Source organism: Colobus angolensis, unplaced genomic scaffold, assembly GCF_000951035.1.
Source record: "Colobus angolensis palliatus isolate OR3802 unplaced genomic scaffold, Cang.pa_1.0 Scaffold21, whole genome shotgun sequence".
In the NCBI taxonomy this organism is placed as follows: Eukaryota; Metazoa; Chordata; class Mammalia; order Primates; family Cercopithecidae; genus Colobus; species Colobus angolensis.
The window spans coordinates 7,434,808-7,444,991 of NW_012115266.1; the positions used below are offsets into that span (position 1 = coordinate 7,434,808).

At 52.9% G+C, this 10,184-nt stretch overlaps 2 protein-coding genes across 2 annotated transcripts in view; both read left to right on the forward strand.

The window, feature by feature from the left end:
- Nucleotides 1–2,310: 2,310 nt before the first annotated feature.
- The window catches only part of LOC105512277, a 129,628-nt gene continuing 121,754 nt past the window's right edge, over nucleotides 2,311–10,184 (forward strand). Inside the window, exons 1-3 of the mRNA XM_011942702.1 lie at nucleotides 2,311–2,415; nucleotides 2,786–2,942; nucleotides 3,700–3,887. Coding sequence (XP_011798092.1) covers nucleotides 2,786–2,942; nucleotides 3,700–3,887 — 345 coding nt within the window. The 5' untranslated portion in view covers nucleotides 2,311–2,415. The remainder of the gene's footprint in view (nucleotides 2,416–2,785; nucleotides 2,943–3,699; nucleotides 3,888–10,184) is intronic.
- The window catches only part of AHNAK (AHNAK nucleoprotein), a 21,626-nt gene continuing 19,073 nt past the window's right edge, over nucleotides 7,632–10,184 (forward strand). Inside the window, exons 1-4 of the mRNA XM_011942701.1 lie at nucleotides 7,632–7,664; nucleotides 8,092–8,111; nucleotides 8,158–9,563; nucleotides 9,747–10,178. Coding sequence (XP_011798091.1) covers nucleotides 8,235–9,563; nucleotides 9,747–10,178 — 1,761 coding nt within the window. The 5' untranslated portion in view covers nucleotides 7,632–7,664; nucleotides 8,092–8,111; nucleotides 8,158–8,234. The remainder of the gene's footprint in view (nucleotides 7,665–8,091; nucleotides 8,112–8,157; nucleotides 9,564–9,746; nucleotides 10,179–10,184) is intronic.

A 10,184-nucleotide genomic window follows, 5' to 3' on the forward strand; every position in this document is an offset into this window, starting at 1 on the left:
GACACAGTCTCACCCTCAGAGGTCACCTCTAGCGCCTTCAAGACCCCATGTACATTTCATTTCCCCCAGAAGGCTCCCAAGCCTTCTGGAATATTCTGCGGCAAAATCGGTCACAGCTAGTGCACCTTGCTCATCTGATGTGTGTCTGTGACAGGAACTGAGTCTTAAATCTCCCTGTCTGGCACATGGGTGCGTGAGTGACGTGAGGTCACCGTCTAATGCAGCGTATAATTAGGTGCCGGACCCAGCTGTGTCCATCCCTGGCCGGTTCCGTCTGCAGTGCAAAGTATAGCGTTGGGCATGTAGAGGCAACCGGTATACGTGCGTTGATTGACTGTTGATACGTTCTGGATGTAAACAGCTGTAGGCGGGGCTTTGGGTCAGGTTCCCCATGACTTACAGTGTCCCTCACACCATTTCAATTGGTGGCCACGGCCGCCATTTTGTGCGGTGGCTGTAGTCCGTAGCACTGTGCAGAGTCCTGCCTGGTATCTTTCCAGGGCGCCTGCAGATGACAGCTCATCCTGTGGCTGGAGGGCGAATTTATTACTAAATGCTTGCATTTAAAGGGGCCTGGCTCAGGGCCTGGTGTGGGCAGCCAGCGGGCCTGGACTCACCATGGGCCAAGTTGGGCTCATCTGGGCTCTAGCCTCTAGGGCTTGGGTGGTGCCTGGTGGGGCTGGGATCTCCTTTGCTCAGGCAGCTTCCTGTGGCAGGGCTCCCAGAGCTGCCAGCTGGTGAGGCACCCCCTTGGTCCCGGGGACTGGGTGAGACCAGGTGGCCCAAGTCTCTGTCTCTGAGGGAGGTGGAACACTGCCATTCCTCCTTGGAGGCAGCCTCTGAGGAGGCTCCCACCTGTTACAAGCGGCAGACCTGGGATGGAGTAGGCAAAAGAGTTACAGACTCAGTGGGCCAGGCGCGGCGGCTCACGCCTGTAATCCCACCACTTTGGGAGGCCGAGGAGGGTGGATCACGAGGTCAGGAGTTCAAGACCAACCTGGCCAAGATGGTGAAACCCCCATCTCTACTGAAAATACCAAAAATTAGCTGGGCTTGGTGGGTGTAATCCCAGCTACTTGGGAGACTGAGGCAGAGAATTGCTTGAACCCGGGAGGGGGAGGTTGCAGTGAGCCGAGATCATGCCACTGCACACCAGCCTGGGCTACAAAACGAGATTCCGTCTCAAAAAAAAAAGGAGTTACAGACTCGGGTCCAAGCCCAGCATAGTTGTGCTGTCATGTGTACCCCGGGTAAGCTGTTCTCTCAGAGACTCAGTCTCTGTCTGTGAAATTGGCACAGTAACATCTCCCTCTTGAAGCTGTAGTTGAGAATGTGGGTCGAGGCCGGGCACGGTGGCTCCTGTTTATAGTCCCAGCACTTTGGGATTGTTTGAGCCCAGGAGTTCTGGACCAGCCTGGGCAACAGGCAAAACCCCATCTCTCCAAAAATACAAAAATTAGCCAGTTGTAGTGGCACGTGGCTGTGGTCCGAGCTACTTGGGTGGCTGAGGCAGGAGAATCACTTGAGTCCAGGAGGTTGAGGCTGCAGTGAGTCGTGATTGCGCCCCCGCACTCCAGCCTGAGTGACAGAGCCAGACCCTGTCTCAAAAAAATAAAATGAGGCCGAGTGCGTGACTCACGCCTGTAATCCCAGCACTTTGGGAGGCTGAGGCAGGCGGATCACGAGGTCAGGAGATCGAGATCATCCTGTCTAACACGGTGAAACCCCATCTCTACTAAAAATACAAAAATTAGCTGGGCATGGTGCATGGTGGCGGGTGCCTGTAGTCCCAGTTACTCAGGAGGCTGAGGCAGGAGACTGACTTGAACCCGGGAGACGGAGCTTGCAGTGAGCCAAGATCTGCTATTGCATTCCAGCCTGGGTGACAGAGCGAGACTCCGTCTCAAAAAATAATAATAATAAAGAATAAAAAAGAAAAAAAGAAAAAAAATAAAAAGAATATGGTGAGAATGTGCATGTGAAGCGGCTCCTGATGGCTGGTGTTCATTTTTTTCTCCTTTATTGCCTCCATTTTCACAGATGAGGAAATGGAGGTCAGAAAAATGAAGTGTCTTGGCCAGGGTTCCACAGCTTGAAGGAGGCAGAGCCAGGATCTGACTCCAAGTCTGGCTCCTCTGAGGTCCCTTTCTGCTGTGCCAGGCTGGAGAGTCATGAAACGAGTGGAATTGATGGCGGTGGTGGGGGTCGGGGTTGTGTGCTGGCCTGGGTAGCAGAGGACCCGGCTGTCCCTTGGGTGGGGACTCGAGCAAGCTGACTGCTGACCGGAGTGTGAGCATCATTATGAACTTTCCCCTAGGTTGTGACCGAGATCCTGACGAGAGAGACTGAGGGGAAGAGAGGAAGGAGGGGCGGGCTCCTGGCAAGGCATTTGCTCCTGAGCGGAATCCTGCAAAGGTCAGTAGGTGGGAGAGGCAGAGAGAGGCGGAGGTGATGGGATGTGGGGAGGGTGGGCCCCGTGTGGATGGGAGGCTGGGGCTGTGGGGGACAGGGATGAAGGACTGGCTACCTCTGGGGCCAGTTGCCTCTGCTATCTCATTTCCATCTTCTTTGTTATGCCTTGGGAGAACTTCCCCAGTGGAAGGACGTGAGACGAGGTAACCCATCCCCAACACCTCACCTGGCAGGTGAGCCGGTTGCAGGGGCAAGCGCATTGCTGAGGGCCCCACTCCCTGGAGTTTATAGCACCAGAGATTGCCAGCTTTCCCATGCCCTGATGTCCTCCCACCCGCACTGACCCCAGCTCCATTTCCTCACCTCATCCCAGATGGAGAAGGAGGAGGAGACAACCCGGGAGCTGCTGCTGCCCAACTGGCAGGGTAGTGGCTCCCACGGGCTGACCATTGCCCAAAGGGATGACGGCGTCTTTGTGCAGGAGGTGACGCAGAACTCCCCTGCGGCCCGCACTGGGGTGGTCAAGGAGGGTGAGTCTCCAGGGTATGGACTGGGTGCTGGAGGTTGGGGGGTCGGCGGGGGTGTTGGAGGGAAGGGTAGGGAGTAGGCAGAAGTGGGCGAGTGGCTGCCGAGGGCCTGTTCCCAGTGGCATCAGGATGGGCGGTACCCAAGCCCTGCCCTCTCTTGGCCCCTCTGTGTCTGTCACTTGTGGTCCTCAGGGGAGGCAGTTGTGTGGGGTAGCGGACACCTGGTCCTCAGATCCGACTCCACCACCCGCTAGCTTTGCAGATTTGGGCAAACGAGTTGGCCTTGCTTTTTTTTTTTTTTTTGAGATGGAGTTTCGCTCTTGTTGCCCAGGCTGGAGAGCAATGGCACCATCTCAGCTCAGTGCAACCTGCGCCTCCTGGGTTCAAGCGATTCTTCTGCCTCAGCCTCCAGGGTGGCTAGGATTACAGGCATGCGCCACCACACCCGGCTAATTTTGCATTTTTAGTACAGATGGGGTTTCTCTATGTTGGGCATTCTGGTCTCGGACTCCTGACCTCAGGAGATCTGTCCGCCTCGGCCTCCCAAAGTGCTGGGATTATAGGCATGAGCCACCGTGCCCGGCCCCCACAAATTGGCCTTTCTAAGCCTCAGTTTCCATGTCTGTACAATGGGTATTACCACGCCCACCTTGAGGGTGGTCATGAGATCAAGTCAGTTCAGTGCCCAGTGTGTGGTGGCTGTGTGCGATTTCCCTGAGGCTCTTTGGGCCTTACCTGCTTCCTGCTCTTCCCTGCTCAGGGGACCAGATTGTGGGTGCCACCATCTACTTTGACAACCTGCAGTCGGACGAGGTGACCCAGCTGCTGAACACCATGGGGCACCACACGGTGGGCCTGAAGCTGCACCGCAAGGGGGACCGCTCCCCCGAGCCTGGCCAGACCTGGACCCGTGAAGTCTTCAGTTCCCGCAGCTCTGAAGTGGTTCTGGTGAGTGCCTCGCCGGCCCATCTGTGCCCTGAGCTCCCCTGGCCACGCCAGCCTGCTGACCCCGCTCCTGAGCCTCCCAGCTGCCTCCAGAGCCTCTCTTTTTGCTCCTTCTCCTCCTCTCACCTGTCTTCACTCGCTTGATCTCTTGGCCACCCTGTTTCTTTCTGCTTTCATGTGACATGTGGCTGTGCTGCCCCTAAATGTCTTCAGTGAGTCTCTTCAGAGCGGCCACAGTGTGGGAACTGACTTGTGCAGCCCGGCCCTAGACGCTAGGAGGAAGGTCAGCTGTTTTGCAAGAATCTTTCAAATGACTTCACAGGTGCCCAGCTCCACCTCACAGGCACCATTTTTCTCTCTGCAGAGGCCTGATACATTCTGTGGGTCAGACGCTGGACAGCAAAGTGCCTGTGGGGACATTGTTCCTTCTCGTGGCTTGTTTATTTAACAAATAATGGGTCCTCAAAGTGAGACTGTTAACCCAAGCACAGTCAGTCTTAGGCTCAACAAGTGCTTTCCAGGGTACAAGGGCCTCTGAGAAAATTCCCCTCCTGGTTAAACAAAGCCAGTGGGTTGAGAGTTGGGAGCTGCAGGGCCCGGTCTCTTGGGAGGTCTCCCTGGCACAGGCCAATTCGAATCTCTAACTGAATGGAAATCCTCTCAGTCCAAGAGTATACCTCCCACTCCCTCTCCCTGGTTTTTGCTTCCCGGTATGCCCTCCGGAGAATTTCTGATTTCCTCCTGTGATGTGACTGTCAACCCCTTTCTTTACTCCCTTGTGCTGTGGCCCAGGAGGCTCCATGGACCTCTGTTTTGGTCCCAGCTTCTCTGGGAAACAGGCAACGTGTTGTCGGCTGGGCTGTGGCCGGGCATTTGCTAACTCAGGCAGACTCTGCTGCAACCTCTGCCCGGCGTGTCTTTCTGCAGAGCGGGGATGATGAGGAGTACCAGCGCATCTACACCACGAAGATCAAGCCACGGCTGAAGTCGGAAGATGGAGTGGAAGGAGACCCTGGGGAGACCCAGAGCCGCACCATCACGGTGACCAGGAGGGTCACGGCCTACACTGTGGATGTGACCGGCCGGGAAGGAGCCAAGGACATAGACATCAGTAGCCCTGAATTCAAGATCAAGATTCCAAGACATGAACGGACTGAAATCTCCAATGTGGACGTGGAGACCCAGTCTGGAAAGACCGTGATCAGACTGCCCTCGGGCTCGGGGGCAGCCTCTCCAATGCCAGGCTCTGCTGTGGATATCCGAGCAGGGGCCATTTCTGCTTCAGGACCAGAGCTCCAAGGTGCTGGCCACTCAAAGCTCCAGGTCACCATGCCTGGGATAAAGGTGGGAGGCTCAGGTGTCAATGTCAGTGCAAAGGGCTTGGACTTGGGTGGCAGAGGAGGGGTCCAAGTTCCAGCAGTGGACATTTCATCTTCTCTTGGGGGTGGGGCACTAGAGGTGCAGGGCCCATCTCTGGAGAGTGGTGATCATGGCAAAATTAAAATTCCCACCATGAAGGTGCCGAAATTTGGTGTCTTGACAGGGCCTGAGGGCCAGACGCCAGAGGCAGGGCTGAGGGTTTCTGCACCTGAAGTCTCTGTGGGGCACAAGGGCGGCAAGCCAGGCTTGACTATCCAAGCCCCTCAGCTGGAAGTCAGTGCGCCCTCTGCCAATATTGAGGGCCTTGAGGGGAAGCTGAAGGGCCCCCAAGTCACTGGTCCATCACTTGAGGGTGACCTAGGCCTGAAAGGTGCCAAGCCACAGGGGCGCATTGGGGTCGACGCCTCTGCTCCCCAAATTGGGGGTAGCATCACTGGCCCCAGTGTGGAAGTTCAGGCCCCTGATATTGATGTTCAGGGGCCTGGGAGCAAACTGAACGTGCCCAAGATGAAAGTCCCCAAGTTCTCTGTATCAGGTGCAAAGGGAGAGGAAACTGGGATTGACGTGACACTGCCTACAGGTGAAGTGACTGTTCCTGGGGTCTCTGGGGATGTCAGCCTGCCTGAGATTGCTACTGGTGGGCTGGAAGGAAAGATGAAAGGTACTAAAGTCAAGACTCCTGAAATGATTATTCAGAAACCTAAAATCTCCATGCAGGATGTGGATCTGAGCCTTGGGTCTCCTAAACTGAAAGGAGATATTAAGGTTTCTGCTCCTGGGGTACAAGGTGATGTGAAAGGCCCTCAAGTTGCAGTTAAAGGCCCCAGAGTGGACATAGAGACCCCAAACCTAGAGGGAACCTTGACAGGCCCCAGGCTCGGCAGTCCTTCTGGGAAAACCGGAACCTGTAGGATCTCTATGGCAGAAGTAGACTTAAATGTGGCCACACCGAAAGTGAAAGGGGGTGTAGATGTTACACTCCCCAAAGTAGAAGGGAAAGTCAAAGTCCCTGAAGTTGATGTCAAAGGCCCCAAAGTGGACATCAGTGCCCCAGATGTCGAAGCACATGGCCCAGAATGGAACCTGAAAATGCCTAAGATGAAAATGCCCACGTTCAGCACTCCAGGAGCCAAAGGGGAAGGTCCAGATGTGCATATGACTCTACCCAAAGGAGATGTCAGTATTTCAGGGCCCAAGGTCAGTGTGGAAGCCCCAGATGTCAACATAGAGGGTCTCGAGGGGAAGCTTAAAGGCCGCCCTGATGTTAAGCTGCCTGATATGAGTGTCAAGACACCAAAGATCTCCATGCCTGATGTAGAGTTGCACGTGAAAGGTACAAAGGTGAAGGGAGAGTATGACGTAACTGTACCAAAGCTTGAAGGAGAACTCAAAGGCCCGAAAGTGAACATTGATGCCCCAGATGTGGACATTCATGGCCCAGACTGGCACTTGAAGATGCCCAAGATGAAAATACCCAAATTCAGTGTGCCAGGGTTCAAAGCAGAGGGCCCAGAAGTGGATGTGAACCTGCCCAAGGCTGATGTGGACATTTCCGGGCCCAAGGTAGATGTTAGTGTTCCTGATGTGAGCATTGAGGGACCAGAAGGGAAATTGAAAGGGCCCAAGTTTAAGATGCCTGAGATGAACGTCAAAGTCCCCAAGATCTCCATGCCTGATGTGGACTTACATTTGAAAGGCCCTAACGTAAAAGGAGAATATGATGTCACAATGCCAAAGGTTGAAAGTGAGATTAAAGTTCCTGATGTTGAACTTAAAAGTGCCAAAGTGGACATCGATGCCCCAGATGTGGAGGTTCAAGGTCCAGACTGGCACCTGAAGATGCCCAAGATGAAAATGCCCAAGTTCAGCATGCCTGGCTTCAAAGCAGAGGGCCCAGAAGTGGATGTGAACCTGCCCAAGGCTGAAGTTGACATTTCAGGACCCAAGGTGGATGTTGAAGTTCCAGATGTGAATATTGAAGGACCTGAAGGAAAGCTGAAGGGCCCCAAGTTCAAGATGCCAGAGATGAATATCAAGGCCCCCAAGATCTCCATGCCTGATGTGGACTTGCATATGAAAGGTCCTAAAGTAAAGGGAGAATATGATGTGACAGTGCCAAAGCTGGAAGGGGACCTGAAAGGCCCAAAAGTAGATGTCAGTGCCCCAGATGTTGAAATGCAGGGTCCTGACTGGAACTTGAAGATGCCAAAGATTAAAATGCCCAAATTTAGCATGCCCAGCCTCAAAGGAGAGGGGCCAGAATTGGATGTGAACCTGTCCAAAGCGAATGTGGACATTTCTGCACCAAAAGTAGATCTTAGTGCTCCAGATCTGAGCCTTGAAGGACCTGAAGGGAAGTTGAAAGGCCCCAAGTTTAAGATGCCTGAGATGCACTTCAAAGCTCCTAAGATGTCTCTGCCAGATGTTGACCTGGATCTTAAAGGACCCAAAATGAAAGGAAATGTAGATATCTCTGCACCAAAGATAGAGGGTGAGATGCAGCTTCCAGATGTGGACATCAGAGGTCCCAAGGTAGACATTAAAGCCCCAGAGGTGGAAGGCCAAGGCCCAGACTGGAGCCTGAAAATACCCAAGATGAAAATGCCCAAGTTCAGCATGCCCAGTCTCAAAGGTGAGGGCCTAGAGGTGGATGTGAACTTGCCTAAGGCTGACGTTGCTGTCTCAGGACCCAAGGTGGACATTGAAGCCCCAGATGTGAGCCTCGAAGGTCCGGAAGGGAAGCTGAAGGGTCCCAAGTTTAAGATGCCTGAGATGCACTTCAAGACCCCCAAGATCTCCATGCCGGATGTGGACTTACACTTAAAAGGCCCTAAAGTCAAAGGGGATGTGGATGTGTCTGTGCCCAAGGTAGAAGGTGAAATGAAAGTGCCAGATGTTGACATCAAAGGACCCAAAGTGGACATTGATGCCCCAGATGTGGATGTTCATGGCCCAGACTGGCACCTGAAGATGCCCAAGATGAAAATGCCTAAGTTCAGCATGCCTGGCTTCAAAGCAGAGGGCCCTGAGGTGGATGTGAATCTGCCCAAGGCTGACATTGATGTCTCAGGACCCAAGGTGGATGTTGAAGTCCCAGATGTGAGCCTTGAGGGCCCGGAAGGAAAGCTGAAGGGCCCCAAGTTTAAGATGCCTGAGATGCACTTCAAGTCCCCCAAGATCTCCATGCCTGATGTGGACCTGAATCTTAAGGGGCCAAAACTGAAGGAAGATGTGGATGTGTCCTTGCCTGAGGTAGAAGGTGACATGAAAGTGCTAGATGTTGATATCAAAGGGCCCAAAGTTGACATTAGTGCTCCAGATGTGGATGTTCATGGCCCAGACTGGCACCTAAAGATGCCCAAGGTGAAAATGCCCAAGTTCAGCATGCCCGGCTTCAAAGGAGAGGGCCCTGAAGTGGATGTGAAGCTGCCCAAGGCTGACCTTGATGTCTCAGGACCCAAGGTGGACACTGATGTTCCAGATGTGAATATCGAAGGTCCAGATGCAAAACTAAAAGGTCCCAAATTCAAGATGCCGGAAATGAATATAAAGCCTCAGAAGATATCCATGCCAGATGTGGGTTTGCATTTGAAAGGTCCTAAAATGAAAGATTATGATGTTACAGTTCCAAAAGTAGAAGGAGAGATAAAAGCTCCCGATGTTGACATCAAAGGCCCAAAAGTTGACATTAATGCACCAGATGCGGAGGTTCAAGGCCCAGACTGGCACCTGAAGATGCCCAAGGTGAAAATGCCGAAGTTCAGCATGCCTGGCTTCAAAGGAGAGGGCCCTGAAGTGGATGTGAACCTGCCCAAGGCTGACATTGGTGTTTCGGGACCCAAGGTGGACATTGATGTTCCAGATGTGAATCTTGAAGCTCCAGAGGGGAAACTAAAAGGCCCTAAGTTCAAGATGCCAAGCATGAATATACAGACACACAAAATCTCTATGCCTGATGTTGGGCTTAATTTGAAAGCTCCTAAACTGAAAACTGATGTAGATGTTTCCCTTCCCAAAGTGGAAGGAGACTTGAAGGGTCCTGAAATTGATGTAAAAGCCCCTAAGATGGATGTGAATGTTGGTGATATTGATATTGAAGGTCCAGAAGGGAAGTTGAAGGGCCCCAAGTTTAAGATGCCTGAGATGCATTTCAAGACCCCCAAGATCTCCATGCCGGATGTGGACTTACACTTGAAAGGCCCCAAAGTCAAAGGGGATGTGGATGTGTCTGTGCCCAAGGTAGAAGGTGAAATGAAAGTGCCGGATGTTGACATCAAAGGACCCAAAGTGGACATTGATGCCCCAGATGTGGAGGTTCAAGGCCCAGATTGGCATCTGAAGATGCCCAAGATGAAAATGCCCAAGTTCAGCATGCCCGGCTTCAAAGCAGAGGGCCCCGAAGTGGATGTGAATCTGCCAAAGGCTGACATTGATGTGTCTGGACCCAGTGTGGACATTGATGCTCCTGATTTGGATATTGAGGGACCAGAAGGAAAGTTGAAAGGCTCTAAATTTAAGATGCCCAAGTTGAATATAAAAGCTCCCAAGATCTCCATGCCAGATGTGGACTTGAATTTGAAGGGACCCAAACTGAGGGGAGAGATAGATGCTTCTGTGCCAGAACTGGAAGGTGATCTCAGAGGGCCGCAAGTTGATATCAAAGGTCCTTTTGTGGGAGCGGAGGTGCCTGATGTTGATCTGGAGTGTCCTGATGCAAAGTTGAAAGGGCCCAAGTTTAAGATGCCTGAGATGCACTTCAAGGCCCCCAAGATCTCCATGCCGGATGTGGACTTACACTTGAAAGGCCGCAAAGTCAAAGGGGATGTGGATGTGTCTGTGCCGAAGGTAGAAGGTGAAATGAAAGTACCAGATGTTGACATCAAAGGACCCAAAGTGGACATTGATGCCCCAGATGTGGAT